The following is a 21778-nucleotide window of genomic DNA, read 5'->3' as shown; positions in this document are numbered from 1 at the left end:
GATGGTCACTCAGCCAGGGAGGAAGCCGGCTGGGTGACTGTGACCAGAGACCCTAGTGCCACAAATCTCTCCCTCAACAGCTCACCAATCTCCAGGGCCATCCCTGGGTTTACCACTCTATCTCCAGGCGTTATCTCCTGGTATAATACAAATATAGCAGGGAGACCGATGAACCCGCACACTTTTACTGTCACGTTTGGCACAGATGGGCTTCTCTGACAAGCCAACCATGTGCTATCGGAGACCAGGGCCTTGAGAGAGCAGGCAATAAGACGGGTGTTTCTACAGTTGTAGGCAGTTTGGTGCAGCACAGCCTGGATTCCAAGTCCAACTTGACCCCACACCAGCTGTGCTGTCTTAGACAAGTTGCTTAACCTCTCTGTGCCTTGGTTTCCCTCCTCTATAAAGTGAAGATGAAAAATAGCATTGTCTTTAGAGGGTACATTTGTAACGATGGAAGGAAGTAATGCAAATAAATTGACTGGCACAAATAAATATCCTGGTAAGAGCTCAGGATACCTTAATTATTACAGGGACGGGGGAAAAGAGGTCCAGAACGTGGAGGACTGTTCTTCTACTCATGGGGCTTATTAACGTCCTCCTATGTGAAAAGCCTAATGTTACAGCCAACAGAGAACAAGTGAAAAGTGGAACTTCGAATAGCTTGTGCACCAAATCAGTAGCTTGTGCACCAAGTCAAGGGTGTAGGAGCTAAACATCAACTTCTTCCACTTTCCAGTTTTGCCTAGGGCTGCCTAACACAGCTCTAAGGTGCTCACATTAACATTTTATAAGAAACAGTCCCTGGTCGTGGACCCAGGGCGCCACCACGTGGCCAGCGGTGCACAATACAACACAAGGACACCCGTTCCCACCAAAGGCCACCTGGTGGTGTGAGGTGGCACCCACTGGGCATCTCCTTGCCCAGACCCGGGCAGAAAACAACCCCAGAGGACGGGACCGGTGGTAGCTGAAATTCTCACAAGAAAATGGAGGCATGAAACCCACCAAGGGCTAAATCAATGCCCCAGAAAACATCCTTCCTGTTTCCTTTGCCCCAGAAGATCACATACCTGTGGCTGCTGCCCAGCAGGGCCAGATGGTCCGTCTTCACCGTGTAGTAGCCGAAGGGCACGTGAGCCATGAGGTAGCAGAAGTGAGCTGCCTCCACCAGCCCCTTCCCAGCTGCAGGTGGAGGAAAAGCCCCAGTCATGAACACGCCCACGTGGGCACCCATCACGGGTGGGATGGAGACGTGAAGAGTGGCTCAGAGGCCAGAGGGAGAAGCCTCACAGACCCCAAACCCCACTCAGTCCCCCTCCCACCACATTTATGGCTTCAGACATTATACTGTAATTTCTTCAGCCACAATAAGGCACTGTTTCACGTCCCTCCTAATGGATTTTTTATTAGGAATTTTTCTAAATATTTTTGTCCTTCCTGAGGGTGAAAAGCAAGTTGACATGCCTACACCTGAGCTGGAACAGTTCCATTGGGAGGGACAGTTTTTAAATCAGGCTTCCTGGGGGCACTAATGCAGTCCCTGCTAAAATCAAACAATACCAGCCTTTTCTCGGTGCTCATAAAAATCACATTAATACCGAATTGTTCCCAGGCTTAAAATGTTCTACTACCTCAAAACTGAGTTAATTCAAGTTGGTAAAGTACCCAGCAAGGCACCTGGCACCCAAGGAGAAATCAACAAATGTCAGGTTCCCTTTGTGCCCAGCTGTGGAGTGACCTGCCATCTGGGTTGGCACAACCTTACACAAAGCTATTTTACGTTTCACGGAGTTCCACAGAGAGAACCATGATTTCTCCATGTCCTGCCCCTTGACCAAATCTGAGAGCCACTGATCCGAAACGTTCGATAGTCCTTCAGTGTTTATAAGGCCACATTCACAGGAAGAGGATAGAAATAAAGACTCCACAATTACCCAGGGTGGTTCAGGCACAAATAGAATTTCCTGTCTGGTTGAGCTGGGTCACTGCAGGACTAGCTGCTACAGGAGGCCACATGCCTCATGTCCTAGCTCATCCTCAGGGGATTCTGACCAGAGATAGAAGGTCCCCTGCTGAGAGGAGCCTCCACAGCTGCAGAACTTCTGGGAAACAGAAAAGCCAGAAGGACACCCCTTCCCCCAAAGTTTCTGTCCCCAAAACACTGAGGCTCCTGGGTCAAAGGCAAGTTGAGGTATACACTTGGGCCCCACCCAGAAGCCAAAAACCCAAGCACAGGTGTGCTGGGCCTGGGGCCACCCTAGAGGAGAGGAGGAGGACGGTGCCGACACCTGCTTACCCAGGGTGTCCCCCATGGTGACGATCGCACGCTGGTGTAGCTCCGGGTCCCCACCCTGATTCGACAGAATCACAGCCAAGTGAGGCCTCCAGTCTCCCCACTGCTTGTCCCCACAACACTGAAAAGCAGCGGGGGGAAAATGAAGGTTTATTCAATCAAGTAGCACTGGCCAGAATGGGGGTAAAGGAGGTTGTTGTTGACGCCCTGGTTTGGAAGAGTTCAGGGAACACCCACCACACTGCCTGCAATACTGCCATTCGTTGATTTCAAGTTCCCCTTTTAAAGAGCAAAACCCTGAGGAGGACGGATAGGCAGACAGGCAGGTGCATATACATACAGACGGACAGGCCTGGGGATAAGATAGATAAACGACTTTATTAATCACTAATTTTCAAATTTCTTCCTGGTGTCCCCAGGCCCCAATAGCTAGGGACAACATGAAAATAAAACCCTGATGCTTCCGTGGGAGAAGGAAGACCAAACACCCTGGGCTCACGCGGAGAAGAACCCACATTAACCTGGTAGACGTCAGGGGAACACTGGGCTCCTTAATGCCTTCAAAGAGTGAATGCTTTCTGGTTTTACAGAGCCCTCTCACAGACGTCACCTTATTTAATCTTCGCAACCACCCCATGAAGTCTAATTTCCATCCGCACTTGGAGAATGAAAACCCCAAGCCAAGCGGCCCAGCCCCATTCATTCCCAGCTGAGGGCTGTGCCCCTCCCGCTCCGGTGACCACACAGGAGCAGATCTCCACCAGGAGGCAGTAAAGTATAAACGAAGATGTGGAAGCAGGACGAAGCCCCACACAAACGGTGCTTTTCCTACCCTCTGGCCCCGGGCCACCCTTCTCCTGGATGAAGGGGAATTGCAGGGCAGGAAACATCAATGAAGAAACAACATCATGTCAAAGAAATAACACGGGCCCAGGATTCAACTGGACTCCTGCCTCTTGCTAGTTGTATGACCTTGAACAAGTTTCTCCATGTGATTAAACCTTTGTTTCCTCATCTCTTTAACGGAGAGCATAATTTCTACCTAAGAGGGTTACTGTTGATACTAAAATAAGATGGTGAGGTACAGTACACAGCACTGTGCTTTACACTTGGTTTTCACTTTATAAATTACATGTAGGTGTAAACACACACACACACACACACACACACACACACACACACACCAAAGAAAAGAGGTGCTCTGCAGACCAGCCTAACTTCCAACTGTTACAGAGAGCGGGTGGAGCAGGAGATTGACAGTAATAGCTAAGATGCGGAGGTCAAAACAATTCACAATTACTTGGTCTTTGTAATTATCCCAAGGAACAAAAGAAGCTTTATCCGACTCCATTTCATAGTTACTGTTTATCTGGGCAATGCAGTGTGAATGAGAATGAAGATAATAATGAGTCACAATCCTAATAGCAGTTCTCACTTATTACACTCCGACCACAAGCCATGCCCTGTGCTAAGCGTTTCTCCTAGGAGCAACCCCACGCTTTGGGTGCTATTATATCCCCATCTTCACATGTGAGCCAGGCTCTTTCTTGCTGGAACTAAAGAAACCAAAAAACAAACCAAAAAAGCCTTTGCTAAAAATAACAAAAACTTAGAAGTCATTTTTCTGTCCCCTCCACAAGTGATTTTTAAAAGTCACTGTAAAATAGATCTATGGAGAGAGAGAGAGAAAGAGAGAGAGAGAGAGAGAGAGAGAGAGAGAGAGAGAGAGAGAGAGAGAGAGAGAGAGAGCACAAATACTTATTAACTAACTTCAATAAGTCAAGCATGATGGTTGATGTGTTCAGATATTCTCTCTCCTTTAATTTTCACAATAGCTCTATTGGTTAGGCATCAAAATGCCCACAAACATGAGAAGCTGAGGCTCTGAGATTAAGGAACAAGGTCAAGTTCACACGGCAGGAAGGGGCACAGGCTAGGTTACCCTGTGTGAGAAGCCCACGCCTGTGCTTTCCGGGGGTCATGCCTTTCCCTGCCACACCGCTCCTCACAAGTAACTAAGGTCTAGTTTTTGCTGGATGCTGTGAGGCCAGGAAACTCTCCAACACTGAGATCAAATACGGCACTGCCACATCACCTCTGACTCCTCGGTTTTCTCACCTAAAAGTAGGGAGCATGTAGCTAACTCTGCCATTGCCCTAAGCCAAGGGGCCGTACACTGACTGCATCATTTCCTGCGTTTTATGACATGATGCAATCTCACTGCAGAGCGCAGGCATTCGGCTGAATTGGGAGGCGGACTCTGTGTTCCAGTGTAACCAGTTGGCTTGATGATGGGGCACGTTAAGTCATCATTTCCCGTTCCTTTGTGTGGAGTTGTGCACAAGCAATAAGAAAAAGCAAAAGTGTGAGGTCCATTTTCATCAAAGCTAGGTGTCGGCAGAAACACCAACCTCAAAATACAAGCAAAGGCTGCCAAGTGATGGCGAGTGAACAGAGGTGCATTCAGGAGGAAGCAGGCAGAACACAGGGGGAGAGGATCACAGCCACCTCCACTGGCTGAGGAGCAGTGAAGGCCACACAGACATTCACAGGAAACGCCAGGAGATGCGGGCAGCGCCAGGTGCCTGGAATAGGGCCCTCGTCCCGCCCAGCACAAACCTCCCACAAATAACTGGGCCAGGGAAGACTCGACTCCTGTAAAGGAACAAGCACGGAGTCTGCACAAACATGCTGCAAAGATAAAGGGCGAGAAGTAACAGAAAAAATAAATGGAAGGTCAAAAGCACATTCACCAGAAAAAAATAAAATGTTATAAAACAAAGAATTGTCACCAAATATTTTCTCATGAATTTAAGTAAAATAAAGTGATGAAACAACTTCTGAGAAGCAAGGGCCTAAAGCTCAGTTCTGAGTGCTCAGGGAACAGGTGGTGGGAACAGGAGATAACATGTGACCTGCAGAGCTCAGGGAGGAAGTGGGAGAAAAACCAAAGAAATGAGGACCAAAATGAAAAGGACATAAAAACTAAAAGACACTGATGAAAAACACAATCAGGGATGTGCGGGGTAGAAATTAAAGGAGGAAAAAAAAAGAAATGAAACAAATAATAAAGTTTTTTAAAGAGAAAATTATATACAGGGGTGGGCAAAAATAGGTTTACAATGTTTCGTGTGGAAAAAAAAATGTAGGCTATGATTATTACAAGAGCTTTATTAACTGTTTTGCATACTCATAAATGTAAACCTGTATACAATTCACATATCTATAGTTCACCTATATATGAAATGTGTATAAATGGAGTTCCTGAAAAGAAAATCAAAATAACAGAACAAAACAAATACTGAAGGATATAATTCCAGAAAACTTTTCTGAACTGTAAGATAAGAATTCACAGAGTAAAAGAGCGTCCTGCATCCCAAGAAAAAAACTGACCGAGACTATCAACCAAGATGTATCCTCATCACTGGACTTCAAAGATAAGGAAGGAGTAGCTGGAGCAAAAAGACCTCGTCTCTGAACATGGGGAAAACCATCCGGCTGGCCTCAGATGTCACCTGAGCCATATCCAACTCTAGACAATGTGTAAATTCTGAGTCCAGCTTTGAAGATCAAGGTGCAATGGAGGGAAAGGAAAGTAGCCTACAGAAGCCTAGAGGACCGTCTCTTGTTATTCACAACAGAGCAGGCAGCTGTGTTAGTGTGGACTGGCAAGGTCTTTGGAGTCAGACAGACCTGGGCCCATCCTGACTCCACTGCTCACTAGCTCTGTGACTGTGGGTCCTCTCACACTTCCGTACCTTAGTTTTCACGTCTGCAAAACAGGGACAGTCATCCCTACCTCCACGCATTAAATGACATAATACGCATCAGAGTGCTTAGCACATGGCAAGTGATTAACAAGCAATTATCTTGATTTTTAATCTTCAAAGCCATCCCCTGTTCCAGAGCAGCCCCCACCCCCTAAACCCTCGGGATGCTGGGGTGGTAAAGGGTACCGTGGCTGCTTGTGGGATCCTCCCCGACATGAGCTGGAAGAGGGTCTGCAGTGGGTCGTTGAGCGCCAGTGTGCTTGTGAAACTGTGGAGAGAGGTGACCATCAGCGGTGACCAAGCCAAGAGAGCCTTCAACCCGTGGCCCATGAGGCACAGGCCTCAGATATATTTCTATCTGATTGTAGCAGCTTCTTTTGGAACAAGAGTTCCTCTGCTTTTCTGCTGTCATGCCCACTTTTGGGGGGAGGGCAGGGAGGTGGGAGACAGAATCTTCACTCCACCACACACCCCAGGCAGGTTCCATTGTTGGGGGAGATTGTCTGCACGTTGGCACTGACACCCTAACTCTTGAGCAACCATTTCTGTAGGCCTCTCTCCATCATGGAGGTGACCCGCCAACGTTTCAAAGGGTCCCAGAGAGCCCTAGCAGTTAACCTGCACCTCTTCCCTGTGGACCCCTCCTTCCCTGCCCCCTCCCCCCCACCGCAGCAGCCCTCCTCCATGCCCAGCCCACCGCTAGCCTGGGTCTGTTGAGCTTTTACTAAGTGCTGAATAGCCATTTTCAGTAACCAGAGAGGCGTAGAACAGAGACCAGCAACGGTCATGATGACAAACCAAAGGATGTGCTTAACAGCCATGTGACAAGCTCCACAGCTGAGCTGAGATTTAAGCATACTCAGAGAGAGAGGTTTCCCGCAATTCACCGGGCACCATGGAACATCAATGGCCCGAGGCAAAAATCTGCAGCCGAGAGGACGCTACTATGGGGGGAGGTGGGACACTGGTTTCCAAAACCCGGAGGAGCACCCCCAGAGCAACGACTTATTTAACAGCGCCCTTGCCTCGCGGGCTCAGAGCACATGTCGCAATGGAACGTTGGTGCTCTCCACCAGGCCAGCCACTGAACAGAACGGGGTGCGGTGGGGGTACCAGGCCCTGGGAAGCCTGAGGGTTGGTGTAAGAAAGGGACTCCAGGGAGGCCATCGTGCAGAACAGGCTCCCGGCAGTGGGACAGCCTGAGCCACAGACTGAACTTAGAATGTCCATCTTCTTAGCTAACCCTCTGCTCTACAGGATGCCCGGCCGATTTACATAAAGTGAAACTAAGAGGCGAGCTTCACAGCTTGAACCAACACTAGAAGATGAACACTGTGAGCTGCCGTCCGTCTCACCGTCTGACCCAAGCCTGCTTCTCCTGGGAGGGTCCCTGCCACAGATCTATCCCATGGAGGCAAGGCAGGCCCTGGTCTACAGAAACCTTCCCCAGCACCCCGACACCTACCACCTCCAGTGACCCTGATGCTCTTTTGCTGTTTCATCCGCTTTATTCCAAACTGCTGGCTGTGTACTCACACCTCCATTCCTATCTCATCCTGGTGTGGGCATTTGTCCTGGTCCACCTGGCACCCGGATCTTGGTGTGCCGGCATGATTTCTAACTAACGTACCGCTTCAGTCTTGTCAACTCCCACCACCCTAGATGAAGACTTCCTGATCTAATTCCCAGTCCCATAACCCCCTTTCCTACCACAGCAGCTCGTGGTCCTGCTACCTGTATCCCTACCTTCTCCTCAGCACCCATACCTCCATTGCAAGACTAAGCAGCAGACGTGTACTAATCCTCAGTCCTAAGGCTCTGTCCGTTAACCTCACATGATCAATTGTATTCCCTCACTGATGGAACTATCTAGAACAGCCCCTCCCAAGGAAGAAGGCTACCGCAATATAGAAACCCACTTACTCTGTGGAAATCCTGACTCTGGGAAATATTACTAAAATGTTTTATTCAGCTTGGCAGGTAGAATGTGTCTGCGTCCAGATTAGGAGGATCTGGGGAAGAGAAATGCTACATCCAGCTCAGAAAACAGAAACTGGAAAGATGCTTGGAGTGGGGGGGGGGGGCGCCTTCTCAATGCATCTTGGATTTCTCCTCACTGTCCCCCGCATTTGGTGGAAGGGGCCACTCTGCTCCACTGGTCTCCACTGCAAGTCCCCAGCTCACCCACTCATGACCCAGTTGTAAGTCCTGGGGTCCATCTTGCTGGACAGGAACAGAGCATGGCCCCACAAGTGGTTCTTCATGGCCCACTCCAAGGCTTCCTGAAAACAAAGCATCACACTCAGTGTTTCTCGCTCCGCTTCCCCCGCGGTTAGGTCCCACTGCCCCCTGAGCACGAAGACTCCTAGGGCCTCAGACGGAGATGGGCTTTAACTGGCACGTCTTTCTCAGTTGACCCTTTCTCCAGCCTCCCCTTTGTCAAAATCCATCATGCTGCTTCATTAGCTCCCCCTCAAACACAGCTTCCAGCTAGCCTTATGGCAAGCAAAAGTTACACAATACTTGTATGAACCTGAGCACCAAAAATGAGAAGCAGCTCCCTCTCAGGACTGAGTCTCAAAATAAAACAAGTAGCAAGATGGTACAGTCGCCCTCTATATCCAGGGGTTCCGCACCCCCAGATTCAACCAACCTCATACATTGCTGGTAGAGCACACTGGTACAACCTCTAACAAGGCGATTTGTCATTATCTCCCAAAATTACAAACCATCTACCCTTTGACCCAACACCTCCACATCTAGAAATTTGTCACATCTATACTATCTATGCCAGGTAAATGGCAATGGGTAGTCATTGAGGCATTGTTTGTAACAGCAAAAGACTAGACAGAATCTAAATGTCAATCTATAAGGGTTCAATTAATTATATTTGTCTATAGAGACCTGTGCAGCCATAAGACATAATGAGGAAGGTATGTCTATAGTATAAGGAGCAGGGGTCAACAAAATGTAGCTCAATTCAACCCACAAGCTAAGAATCGTTTTTACATTTTTTTAAATGAGCGGGGGTGGAAATAATAGAACAATATTTCATTACACATGAAAATTATATACAGGTCAAATGTCTATGTCCATCAAGTTTTACTGGCGCACAGCCACGCCCACTCATTTGCATGCCACCTGTGGCTGCTTTCACAGGAGAGCAGAAGAGGTGGGGGCACCAGTTCCCCATTATCTCTCTTTTTATCTTTTGATTTTTTTTTAAATAAAATTGATTCACATTGATTTTAGTCGTGTATTCAAATATTTAAGTTAACTTAAGACTTTTGTAAAATGTGAGTTTGACTTCAAAATTAAACAAGGCACAAAAATAGGTAAATATGTGCGGTGATGGATTTGTCACTTACTAGTAACTCGGTGGGGGGAATCCTTTCACAACGTGTACATATATCAAATCACTGCAATGTACACTTTAAATAGCTTACCATTTTATTTATCAAATATAGCTCAATAACAATGTAAAGAAATAATGTAAAAATAACGTTGTCTAGTTTACATATCAAAAGAATAAGCAAGACAGCACTTCATCTGCTGAAGTAAAGTGTTCAATATTGGCAGGCACACCTCAGATACAGCTGGTGGGGGTACAGCTTGTAAACAAACTTTCCAGAAACTAATTCAGTATATATGTGAAGAACTTTTAAAAAGTGCATGCCCTTCAACCCGGTAATTTCACTTCTAGAAATTTATCCTAAAAAGGCTTATGTGATGTGTGCAAATTGTATAATTTATAATGGGTGACAAAATAGTAGATAGCCCCCATAGTTGACAATAGTGGATTGGGTAAATAAAATATGCTGCCCTCATATGATGGAATATTGTCCAACCAGTTCTTTTTTTTTACTCATGTAAAAAAATTTTATTTTTTATTGAATTTATTGGAGTGACACTGGTTAATAAAATTATATATGTTTCGGGTGTAGATTTCTATAACACATCCTCTGTATATTTTATTGTGTGTTCACCACCCCAAGTCAAGTCTCCTCCCATCACCATTTATCCTCCTTATGCTCTCTTCTACCTCCTCCCACTCGATCCAACCATTTTTTAAATGGTACATTTTCATGCCATGAGAGTATTTACTGTAGAAAAAAAAGAAATAATTGTATATATAATTTTATTTTGAATATATATGCATAGAAAAAATGCTAGAAGTAAATATATCAAAACGATAACTGGTGTTACCTTTGAATGGTAGGATTATGGGTGGTTTTTATTTTCTTCTTTGTACCTTCCTGAACTCCAGTGCTATGAAATGAATATATATCCCTCATCTAATTGGAGGGCTGAGTGGTGGGCAGACAGTGGTTACTTTTGTAAACCAAGCCTGCCGGGGCGCACTTGCCTTCTTCCTTCCGTAGTAGAGCAGCTTAGTGAATTTCTCCACGATCTGCGCGGGTGTCTCCACGCTCGGGGGAACCTCCCCAGTGAGCAGGTTTGGGGTCCCTGAGCTGGGCACTGGCCAGTTGTCATCGGTCAGGTTGATGAGGTTGGCCACCGGGGGCTGCCTCTTGTACTTCTCCAGCTTCTTGCGGTCTTGCATCAGCAGCTCTGCAATGTCAGACCCCACCATGGACTGCAAGGCAAAGAGGGTCATCCTGAGAGAGAAAGAATCCTCTGTGTCCTCACGGGGGCAGGCCAGGCACGGAAGGGCCTGCCTTCTTCCTGGGGAGGCCAGCACTGGATTGCTGTGTCTCAAACTCAGGTGCCACAAAGGTTATCGGAAACGTGCACACTCTCGTAGGAGCGTCATCTGGCTGGTGCAGTGACCCAACACCTTCACCACAACCCAGGCCACAAGAGAAGGGCAAGGTGAAGGTCAGTGCTGGCCAACCGGCACTGACATCTGAGCAATCTGGTTGCTTCTTTACTATTAGCTTTTATTATTATTATGTCATAAGCCAAATCATACTTATCCCAGGAAGGCTTACATTTCAATACAGCCTGCTCCTGCCCACCCATCAGAGAGGTAATACTCACCCCATTCTGTCGACAAAGGAGAACCAACAGTTGCCATAGTAGAGCTGCGTCTCTGCTCCCTGGTGTCTCGGACTGGCGGCTCTGAGCTGCTTTCTGCTGGCAAAAGGTCATGATGTCCACCTTGTGGATGTCTTCCCTATGGAGAGATTTCAGGGAGCGGAGGGTGAGCGGGCAGACTCTTCCCCATGCGGGACCGTGGGCTCCTCCCATAGTGTGAGGGTGCTGGATGGCCCCAACAAGCCAGGACCAGGGCAGGGATAACAAGTCTATAGCTACAGGACAGTTGTTTCTTTGTGGAACAGGAAGAAACTTCAGAGATTCTCGCATATACTCTCTCCATTTTACAGATGAGGAGACTGAGGCCCCGAGACCTGAAATACCTGACTTGGGTAGCAGGCAAGAGCACTCTTTGGGGTTAGACAACCCTGGACTTAAATCTAGCTTGCCACATCTCAGCTTACAAAACTTTCTTATCTCCTCTGAGCCTCAGCTTTTCCCCAAGATCAGAATAATTTTAAAAATCTACCTCCATACAAAAAAGAAATTAGCAAGCTATGTAGCATATATTAAGTGCTCAATAAACAAGCAGTATTATTTGCTTAAGACTATTCAATAAAATCAACACCCAGTTGGGACCAGTATCCTAGTGTCCAAAATACCCAACTCGGTGCTCTACCCACATCTGTGTAAGAAATAGACACACTCAGTTTTACTTAAAAGAACTGTCAAAATACTAGATGGGGATTTTCTTAGAGGGGGAGATCCAGGTTAAGAATACATTTATATAATGGTGTTACTATTTAAAGGGCTTCCATGTGCATTAATCTCACTTGTGTCTCACAGCCACTGCCTGGAGTGGGCAGAGCCAGTGTTACATCATTTCTTAAAGGGAAAACTAAGGCCAGAGAGAGTTAAATGACTTGTCTGCCTTGGTATATCTAGTTAGTAGGATGCCTAGGGCTGGGCCCCAGATGTTCTCACATCAGTCAGGACACTCCACAGCAAAAGGCACTGTGAATATTTATCAGAATGGACTGGGCATTTAAAAGCAGTTCTGGCTCAATCCTGCAGAGGGCAGACTTGCACACCATCCAGGAATTCATGCAGATCAAGATCCCTCTCCAGAAAAAGCAAGCCTTTCCCCCTCGCCTCCCCCCCCCCCCCGGCCCCCCCCCCTCCCGCTATGATCCACTTGTCTGTGAGGTCCCAGGCGGTGCTGCACTTCCCCACTAATGTCTATTAGGAACACGGAACGCTAAAACCTCCTCCCATGTCACCTTTGCAAAATGGAACTGATTTCAGATTTTTAAACCTTCACATTAATTGTTCTCCCCCCACCCCACCCCGCCCCAACTACTAAATTGCTTCTCAAAAAGACTCAGGCTACATTAGGCTCTGTCTGGTAGCACAGAAAATTCTACTCCAGTGGGGATAGACATTTTCTTTCAAAGAAGCCAAGAACAAATCCCCCCCAAATCCTATTCTTGGCAGGAAGACTGTGTAGGTCTCAAAAGCCTTTACTCAGCTGTTCATATGGTAGTTTACCTGATCAGGGGTCCTGAGAAAGTTCTCATCTCTTCTTGTTCTTCAGAATCATTAAGAATAACCTGGAACAAAAATTAGATTGCTCTTCAAGACGGTGTCCATCCAATGCCCCGTATCAGAACCCGAGGCTGTGGTCCCAAAGTGCAGCTCATGCCTCGTGGAGAAAGTGAGTTCTCCAGTGGCTGAAATTGAGCCAATAGCATCTCAGGGAAAATGTAAGTCCAGCATCACTTCTTCCAGAGAAGCTCCCCGCCCAGTTCCCCACAGGAGCCCCCTGTTCCAGGAGATGCCCAGGCTCAGGCAAAGGGAAGCAGGGAGCCTTCTGGGGACAAAGACTCTTATTTACCTCCATGCTGTGCAGTTCAACCAGGGCCGTCTGCCCGTCACTGGGAGAGCTGGGACACACACACACCAGCTGACCTCCTGGCCCAAAACTCGCAGGCACATGGGGGATGTAGAACTTCATGGGTGCCTTGGGATCAGCTGCCGAGTCAGCCGCTGACCAACAGACACAGGTGGACACTGTTAGCATGGCCGCCACTGCTTTTCTTTACTTAGCAGGATGCCACAAACACATTTCTGTCTAAATTCCACCGGGGACCCAGATAAGATTCTGGGTGGGCTACAGGAGTAGAAGCAGATTTAAGTCCCTGGGAATATGTCAGAGCATAAGGCAAGGATGTTATGGTGGGTCCAAATGGTAATAACGCGCAAAGCCCAGACTCTTGGCAATGGAGAGAGGCCGGGACTAGACAAGTCAGCCACATCCAGACAAAGCGACGATGCTCTGTGGCCTGCCCTTGCTTTACCAAACTGACTCCAGTCCTCACTTCCTTCACCTGCTACTTAAAAGCACCAAGGCGTGCCCGGGGGTGGCTAGGGGCAGGGTTCCCTTCCAAGAATCCGCTATGATGCAATGTCCAGTAAAGAGAAAAGGTGGGAAAGGGAGCCACGTTGGCCTCTCTGCCCAGGAGACCTAGGTAAGCAAATGAGGCGAACAATGCTCTACTCTTGGAAACCAGGGTAAGGTGTCTTTCCAAGAAATTTTGCCCTCCAGCCCTCTTCCCGTCAGACTCAACCAACTCCTCTGATCACTGCAGCACCCACCAGCCTGCACTGGTCTCCAAACTGTTGAAGCCGTGGGGACATAAGGCTCGGAGGCATCTGCCATGTACTGACTGAGCTCATAGCCACTGGAGCTGAGACCAGACTCGTGCTGCTGGAGAAGGTTGGACTCGTGGGGCAGTGGTGGCTGGAAGTGAAAAACAAAGAAAACACATACACAGGAAGAATCAGAAACAGTTTCTGAGAGATGGTCCTCCCAGGTGTTCCAAACTTTCGAATAAATACAGTGAATGTGAATGTGTTGAAAGGACAGGGATGGATGATTCGATGGACAGGTGTTTGCTAAGGGATGCATAGGCCCCAGTGGAAAGAGTGCAGGCCTTGGGCCCAGGAGGGGCCAGGAGGCCAGGAATCAAATCCCAGCTTTGTCAATACCGAGCTGCTATGACCTAGTGACAAGTGGCTTGGGCTCTCTGAGCTGAGTACCCTCATTTATAACATAGATAATCATAGCTGCCCTGCATAGTTCACGTACTTAATCATGCGTTCATTCCCCAGCTGTTTAATGAGCACCTACTATGCTCTAGGCACCATGCTTTCCCTGGGGATACAGGCCCACAAAAAATTCATGGAACTTACCTCCTGGGAGGATGCAAATAAAAAACTGAATGCAAAAGCTCTTTGTACGCGGTAAAGTGTGTATGTGTGTGGCTGCTTTCATGACAGCATGTGCCCTGCCCTACTGAGCATTAGGTATACAGAAGAAACTGTTCTCAAAAACCATACAAATCCAATCAGGGAAACAAAATCTATACAAGACTGTCAAAAATTAAAAGCTGGTCACCATAGTGCCTTTGCATCTTTTCCATAAACCTAAAATGTTTCCAAAATAAATGTTTATTTTTAAAAAATTTGAGAGCTCCATTTTATGGCCCAGGTGATATATACAGTAAGATTTTAGAAGACAGAGACGGTCTCCTAAAAAGTCAAGACAGCCCAGCTGGCATGGCTCAGTGGTTGAGCGTTGACCTATGAACCAGGAGATCAAGGTTCAATTCCTGGTCAGGGCACATGCCCGGGTTGCAGGCTCCATCCCCAGTGTGGGGCATGCAGGAGGCAGCCGGTCAATGATTTTCTCTCATCACTGACGTTTCTATCTCTCTCTCACTCTCCTTTCCTCTCTGAAATCAATAAATATATATTTTAAAATAATGCTTTGTGCCGAAACCGGTTTGGCTCAGTGGATAGAGCGTCGGCCTGCGGACTGGGAGGTCCTAGGTTCAATTCCGGTCAAGGGCATGTACCTGGGTTGCGGGCATATCCCCAGTAGGAGATGTGCAGGAGGCAGCTGATCGATGATTCTCTCTCATTGATGTTTCTAACTCTCTATCTCTCTCCCTTCCTCTCTGTAACAAATCAATAAAATATATTTAAAAAAATAAAATAAAATAAAATAATGCTTTGTAAAAAAAAAAATAAATAAATAAATAAAATTAAACGTCAAGACAGGCTTCAAGCTCTGCTTTTCAGCCCTGAATTAAAAGATTCCAGCAACTTCTCACTTCCTGGGTGAACCAAAGTGCTGGCAGCCTCTTCTCTGTTTCCCAGCACCTCAGAGTGAGCTGCGTGACATTTCCTGATTCAGTCAATTTGACAAAAATGCAAAAGGGCCAGATCAGGGTCCCAGGCCCTTCAGATTGAAACAGGAAAATGGGGAAAAGAGGAGGGATGAGTGGAGACTCTGCCAAGGAGGGAAGAATTGGACCACTCAGTCTGCTGGCCACTGGAGAGCCCACCCCCAGGGCCCCGCCCTGCCACTGCTGACAATGTAGCTGGGAGGCACTGTCACAGGCCACCAGCCCCCATGTCACTTCAAGTTACCTTATGCTTCTGGGCCCCAGTTAGCACACTCTCCGGAAGCAGGTCCTCAGGCCACTCCTGTCCAGAGTTGGAAGCAGGGCTGTCTCTATAAGGGTTCCCACTCTGAGATCTGCAGCAAAATGACAGGAGAGGTGAGAGGGGTCCTGGGCAAGCCAGCAAGGCTGAGCTGCTCTCTGCTGGAGGTGGTTCTGTTGCCGAGTGCGGACAGGTGTCAGGTCGGCCTGTGTGCCGCAGGGAGAAGCACTGTCCTTCCATTCACCACCTCAATCTGTTAATACCAGGAAAAGGGGGCTCCAGGGCTCCCCAGTGCAGTTACTAGACGCTGCCCCGAACCCTGCAGAGAAGGGTGGTCCCTGCTGCCTGACATCTGGAATGACTTAAATCAGAGCAGTCGGATTTATGGGTTCCAGGGTACAGGTGCCAGGCCAAGGGCACCAGGACAGGTACTAGTACAAAAGGCTGTTCCCGTCCCCTGCTCGCCTGATCCCAAAAGATGTCCCAGTCTTAGGGCACAGGAGTAGGCAGAAGAGAAGCGTCCCAGCCCCAGGCAGGACCCAATCACGAGACCAACATAGAACAAAGGGCCTGCTTTCTGATGGACCTCAAGAAACAGGACTCAGACTAGCCCAGGTTTGAGAACATTTCTGAGTTAAGAATCTCTCCTCCCAGGGTTCCTGTTCACCGCTGGCCCGGGCCATCCTGGGCTACACCTCCATCCCCGAGAACAAAACCCCCACATCCCCACAACAGAAGCGGACGACAGGCTGCCCGAGATGAGGGCCCAGCACCAGACGCTATAAGATTTCCTAACAGAGTTTGAGTTTGGCTGATCATGTTGACCTGGCCTCTCCTTTCACACTTACTGAAACTGGGTCTCACTGTTTGTTCCAAATGGACTCTTCTGGTTTTCACGATGATGTTCATTGAGGTACTTTTGATCTCGATAGTCTTCATGCCGGATATAAGGACTCGCTTGCCTTGGCACTGCACCCTCGGAAAAAAAATAAATAAAGCAGGTCACTTCCTGTTTGTGAAAGTTCCGAAAACACACTTGCAAGCTGTGAAGCTGAGTTACTGGAGCACAGTAGGTACAAAACACATGTGCCAAAATGAATAAAATTGGTGAGAGCTAATGATGAGATGCCCCTCAGTCCTCCCTGAACCAATTAGCATGGCCCTATACAACTGTACAATGGTGATGATCATGTGTGAGTGTGTGCATGTGTGTGAGTGTGTGTGTGTGTGTGTGTGTGTGTTCAATGTTGAAACAGATTTCTCTCTGCTAGCAGCCATTAGCATATACCTAAAGCCTTACTATTGTATAGGGTATAAATTCCTAATGGTGCATATCTGCACTCTCAGGGTAAATGGTGGTCAGACTCATTGCAGCCCAGTCACACACTTGAGGACATTATAATACTTGGTCAGAGACTATAATCTTGGCTATAATGAGAAGTAGAAGAAAACATGTGGATGAAATGCAGACTATCCATAATATTAGCAGCATAAAGATAGTTTCAGTACTATCATCTACACGTACCAAGAAAATGACTGCTTTCTGTCTCTTCTCCTCGAGACAGCAAGCAGTAGTGTCTTTGCCGTGACCTCATCTGTCCAAGAAAGAGGTAGGCAGGGGCGGGAGTTCTTTCTACCCCAGTAGAGCAGGTGCCCAAGGTTAGGCTCTGAGCATGGCTCCCTTGGCCTCTGCCCCGCCTATTGACCAGCTGCACCACCCCAAAGACTTCTGGGAGGTTATTCCATACCTCTTTCTTCTGGTTGCTGCTGTGGGTGCCCGTGGTAGTAATAACTTCCATACGGATATTCTTCCCTTACAGAAGAGTGATACCTCTGGTATGGATCATCAATGCCTGGCCTAAAATAGCACAGTGAAGGCCAGTCATTTCAAGGATGAATGCAGTAAAGAGAGAAACCAATGGGAGACTGGACAAACTAAACAACTTCAGAGGACAGAATTGTGACCCTGGTCTAGTACCTGCTTAAAAGGCACAGTTAATTCTAGATCCCATACACAGAAAATCCAGGCCCAGAGCAGGAGTAAGAGCTTTGATTCAGAACAAAGCTGGAATCCTTATAGCAAAGTGTCTCATTCTTCTTCCCCATGATCTCTCTTACTCTTCAAGTACCTACATCCAACCACATAAGATATTGTCTTAGAAAGCACTGCCCTGATAGTATCCCAGAAAACCACTTCCAGGATGACCAATAGGCCATTGTAATTCCCATGCATATTACACATGGAAATGAGATGAAAAGGTCAGCTTGGACTACCTTAAATCTGATTGCCTCTGTCCTTAACATACCTTCCTTTGAGGATTCAACAATACAGAAAGACTGAGGAAAGTAATGTCAGGTTGTTAGTATTTTCATCAATTAATAATTCTTTAGCATTTCATAGGGCAAAATTCTTTAAAATATTTGTCATAATTTCAATCCTGAATCTGTGGGCAGATAAATACCACCCCACCTCGAAAAGCCAAAGTGGACACAGGTGGCTTCCAATATTCCATAAAACATTGCGTCCAGTGCTCTCAGTTAGAACCCAGAAGTAGGAATTCTAGATTCTCCAACTTAGAATTACCTCACCGAGACCCCTTCCTTCTGAACATGGAGCCTGCAACCTTACATCTGCTCTCTCTGAGGTTGATTTTTCTTTTAAGTTCCCATCCATTCATTCAATGCGTTTTATTTTTTCTGGATGCCTATCACATTTTAGATACTGTTCTAGGTGCTAGGGCTCTTGTTGATGCTGGTGGTGTCATACTAACCCTGCATCAGAGTGGTTCAAAGATGATGAGGAAGTTTTTATAGGGATCCCTAGGAGAGGCTGTTCCATCGTCTACATATATTTACAGTATTGCCTTTTTGTAATCCTGGAATAGAGGGTTTCTTTCATCTGCTCTCTTTAATTTCACCATTCTCTCATTCCTCCTATCCTCTCCCCGGCCCCCAACACTCAATCAGATCCTGATGGCTTCTTTAAGAAGTCCCACCAGGGGATACAGAAAGGGGAACTATTCTTTTCAGTCAATTTGAGAGAGCAAAGGGTTTAGCCAAATCAATGTAGTAGGGTGGAGGAGGAAAAAGAAAAAAAAAGAGAGAGAGAGGAGAAATAAAAGGAAAAGGAAGAAGGACAAGAACAATCTGTTCGTAAGCACTCAGGAGGGTTGGGTCAGTTCCAAGCTCTAAAACCATACCGTGAATATGAATACAAGTGAGGGTGATAACCCCCTTCGTAATAGTCCACCCCGGCCACAGGCTGATGCCATTCCCCAGGCCTGGGTGCGTAATGAGGCTGCTGGTGGTCTGCCTTGGGGTCCTGCTGTGGCTGGGGGCTCCCTCGGATGTCTTGCCATTGATGGAACCTCTCTCCCTTGTGCCAAGAGTGAGGAACCGGCCGATGATATCCATCTCTCCGAAGGCCTCGGTCTGGACCCTGGGATGGGGCTGGGGGCCTCCCCCGGGGCTGCAGCGGCTGCTGGGGAATCCAGGGTTCCATCTCTGACCTTCTGAATGTCTCTCTTTTTTTAGTCAGTTGTGTAGTTATTTTATCTTCCTGCAGACAAAACAAAAAGACCCCAAAATTATCATTACTTTAGGTTTATATCCAAACATGATAGTTGATTGAGTTCTATTAAAAAAAGCACTTATGGTCCTCAAAATCTTCTATCGAAAACAAACCACATGGCCACTGATATAGAAATATCTGGAGGAAAATCTCAAACAGATACATGAAATAAACAACAGATTAGACAACTATATGGTGGTTGCTTTAAAAATTAAAAAGTGTAATTAGTTGGCGCAATAATAGATGTGGGAGGCATGAGAGACAGAACAGTAACAGATGAAGCGCCAAAACCCTATCAAAGTATTCCAATTAAATAAATGTCCATTTATTCCACCAGCAAATATTTATTCAACATTTACTATGGGGATCCTGAGCTATCATGGAAATAGAGTGGGCTTAGATCTAGACCAGAGGTCAAATCCTAACTCTGCCACTTATTAGCTAGTTAATTAGTTCAAGCCTCAATTTCCTTATCCATAAAATGGGGATCATACTGACTAGCTTGCAGGGTTACTGTCAGAATTAGAGATAACTTATGAAATGCCCAGTTCACTATCTGGCCTATGGTAATTGCTCAATAAATAGTAGTTAGTGTTGGAGATAAAGGTTGGGGTAGTGAGGGTAGCTGAAGGCATTTCCTAAACAAAAAGAAGCTGAAATTGACCTCAAGAGACATCTTCTCTGAATCCTTAAATTCACCTTTAGAACTCAGCCCCAAACAAGGCCATGCCGGCCTCTCCTCCAGGGGACCCACCAAGGCAAAGGTTTGGGATTGCTTCCATGACCACCTGGAGAGCCATGTCGTGGTGATCCTCCTGGCTGGAGACTTTAAAACCTGGAAGTCTCCCCAGAATCAAACTGATTCTCCCCACTTATTCTTCAAAATGGGAGAAGGCTCCAGGGACAGTCTGCCTTCCCAGGTCCTCAGCCCACGTCACAGAAGACTGCCCCCATCCAGCTGCCCCCCAAAGGAAGAGCTCACCCCGGACCTCGCAGCTGCTCAGGGATCCCCTCATGTGGGAGAATTCATTAGCTCGGTCAGACCCTGTTTTTTCTCTGTTGGGGACGGTTTTCAGTGGAAATATTCTGATGGAAACCACTTCACTTGCTCCCACTCCTGACGCTCCCTGCCTAAAACAAAAATCCTTATCAGAACAAAGGTCAAAGGGTATGTGTGGAAATCAACATGTCACTGCTCAAATGCCACGGAGCCAGGGTCCACCGCGATGAGCCGAGGGCTGTAAACAGACCAGCCCAGAAGAGCAAGGTGCCGAAGTGCCTTCCACCCCAAGATCAACAACCGCTCGGGGAAACTAGCACCCTTTTGCCCAGGGTAGCCCGCTTTCCTGAAAAAAATGCAAGCTTTTTCCAGCAAATTCCAGCAGAGGCCAAATGCTCCAGACACAGTGAAAGCGTGTGTGGGTCTTTCCTGAAGGCCCGAGGCACTCGGTACCATTTGGACACATGTAAGAAAGTCTCTGTCACCCTGTCCCCAGATATTTCACTGGGCAGCCTTCCCTGACTGCAAAGGCACAACACCCAATCTCTTCGCCAAAATCCCGTCCTTTTGTTGCCAAGAGAGATCAACTCCAGTAAGTTAGACCTCAGGCTATAATTAAGCGCAGCAACCCAAAGGCAACGAAGATTCTCAGAATGAAGACGTTCCATCCACAGTGACAAGTCACACTTGCGAGCTCACCTCCATGACCCTCCCTGGCCCCAGTGAGGGCAATGTTGCCTCTGCTAATCTGACAGCCCAGCAAGCACAGGTAAGAGAGAGGACACAAGGGAGCTAGGTCCCCACACACCTGCTCTGACGCCTTGCCACCTTCCTTCAGCGCGGCTCCGGGAACCTGGCCCACGGATGTCTCCGCTCCTCGTGGAGACTGCCAAAGTCCAGGTGCCACATCTACCAAGACTCACCTGGCCCTCCAATCCACAGCCAGTCAGTTACCTTTGCAACCGCCGGGCCTCCATGGAGCTGATTCACTGGGGCAAAGTGCAGCCCAGCCACCGCATGTGGGACAGGCCTGACCTGGCGTATTTGCTCAGAGCCCTGTCGGAGACTGGTGCTTCTGTTTGCCTGGTCGTGGGCTGAGCTAGGTTCACTCACATGTGAAAGCATCCAAACCCCACGGCAAACAAGGAACAGAGGCGCCGGGGAGAGGAAACCCAGAAAGCCCGCAGGCAGCCTGGCCCGGCCAGAAGAGCACAGCCTTGGGGCGCTGCCTTGGGGCTCTGCCACTGGCTGGCTCCATGACTGAACCTCTCTGAGTCTCAGTTTCATCTTCTGTAAAAGGGGAATAACAATACTTAGCTTATGAGGGTCACAATGAGGAGTAAGTGCTGGTAAAATGGCACACGTATAAAGAAATACGCTCTATATATCAGTATTATTTTTTCCTTTTCAAAAAGGTACTCATTGGCGGGTTGTAAATACCTGGTCTCTCTGGTGGGGGTTTCTCTCATTCATGTTTCTCTCCACCGGGTTCTGTTTGTGTATCAAGTGTGTTACCTAAAGGAAGGTAAATCTAAATGCCCAATGTTGAACTGAAGACACTGAAAAGTTTTCTATTACAATAAGAAAATAATTTCTTGCATTTACAAAATACATTTTTCAGCATGATTAAGATA

The 21778-nt window shown here is 47.4% G+C and overlaps 1 protein-coding gene across 1 annotated transcript in view; it reads right to left on the bottom strand.

Moving 5' to 3' along the window:
* Positions 1-21366, bottom strand: part of SEC16B (SEC16 homolog B, endoplasmic reticulum export factor) — a 33711-nt gene extending 12345 nt beyond the window's left edge. Inside the window, exons 1-14 of the mRNA XM_059675463.1 lie at positions 21099-21366; positions 18774-19132; positions 17322-17431; positions 16422-16542; positions 15559-15667; positions 13720-13864; positions 12959-13110; positions 12613-12674; positions 11068-11203; positions 10429-10663; positions 8251-8344; positions 6253-6334; positions 2300-2417; positions 1074-1185 (exon numbers count right to left, since the gene is read on the bottom strand). Of these exons, the coding sequence (XP_059531446.1) occupies positions 1074-1185; positions 2300-2417; positions 6253-6334; positions 8251-8344; positions 10429-10663; positions 11068-11203; positions 12613-12674; positions 12959-13110; positions 13720-13864; positions 15559-15667; positions 16422-16542; positions 17322-17431; positions 18774-19132; positions 21099-21269 (2006 nt within the window). The 5' untranslated portion in view covers positions 21270-21366. The remainder of the gene's footprint in view (positions 1-1073; positions 1186-2299; positions 2418-6252; positions 6335-8250; positions 8345-10428; positions 10664-11067; positions 11204-12612; positions 12675-12958; positions 13111-13719; positions 13865-15558; positions 15668-16421; positions 16543-17321; positions 17432-18773; positions 19133-21098) is intronic.
* Between the last annotated feature and the right edge of the window lie 412 nt (positions 21367-21778).

The sequence above is a fragment of the Myotis daubentonii genome, chromosome 18 (genome assembly GCF_963259705.1).
Source record: "Myotis daubentonii chromosome 18, mMyoDau2.1, whole genome shotgun sequence".
NCBI lineage: Eukaryota > Metazoa > Chordata > Mammalia > Chiroptera > Vespertilionidae > Myotis > Myotis daubentonii.
This window is presented reverse-complemented; position numbering and strand designations above follow the sequence as displayed.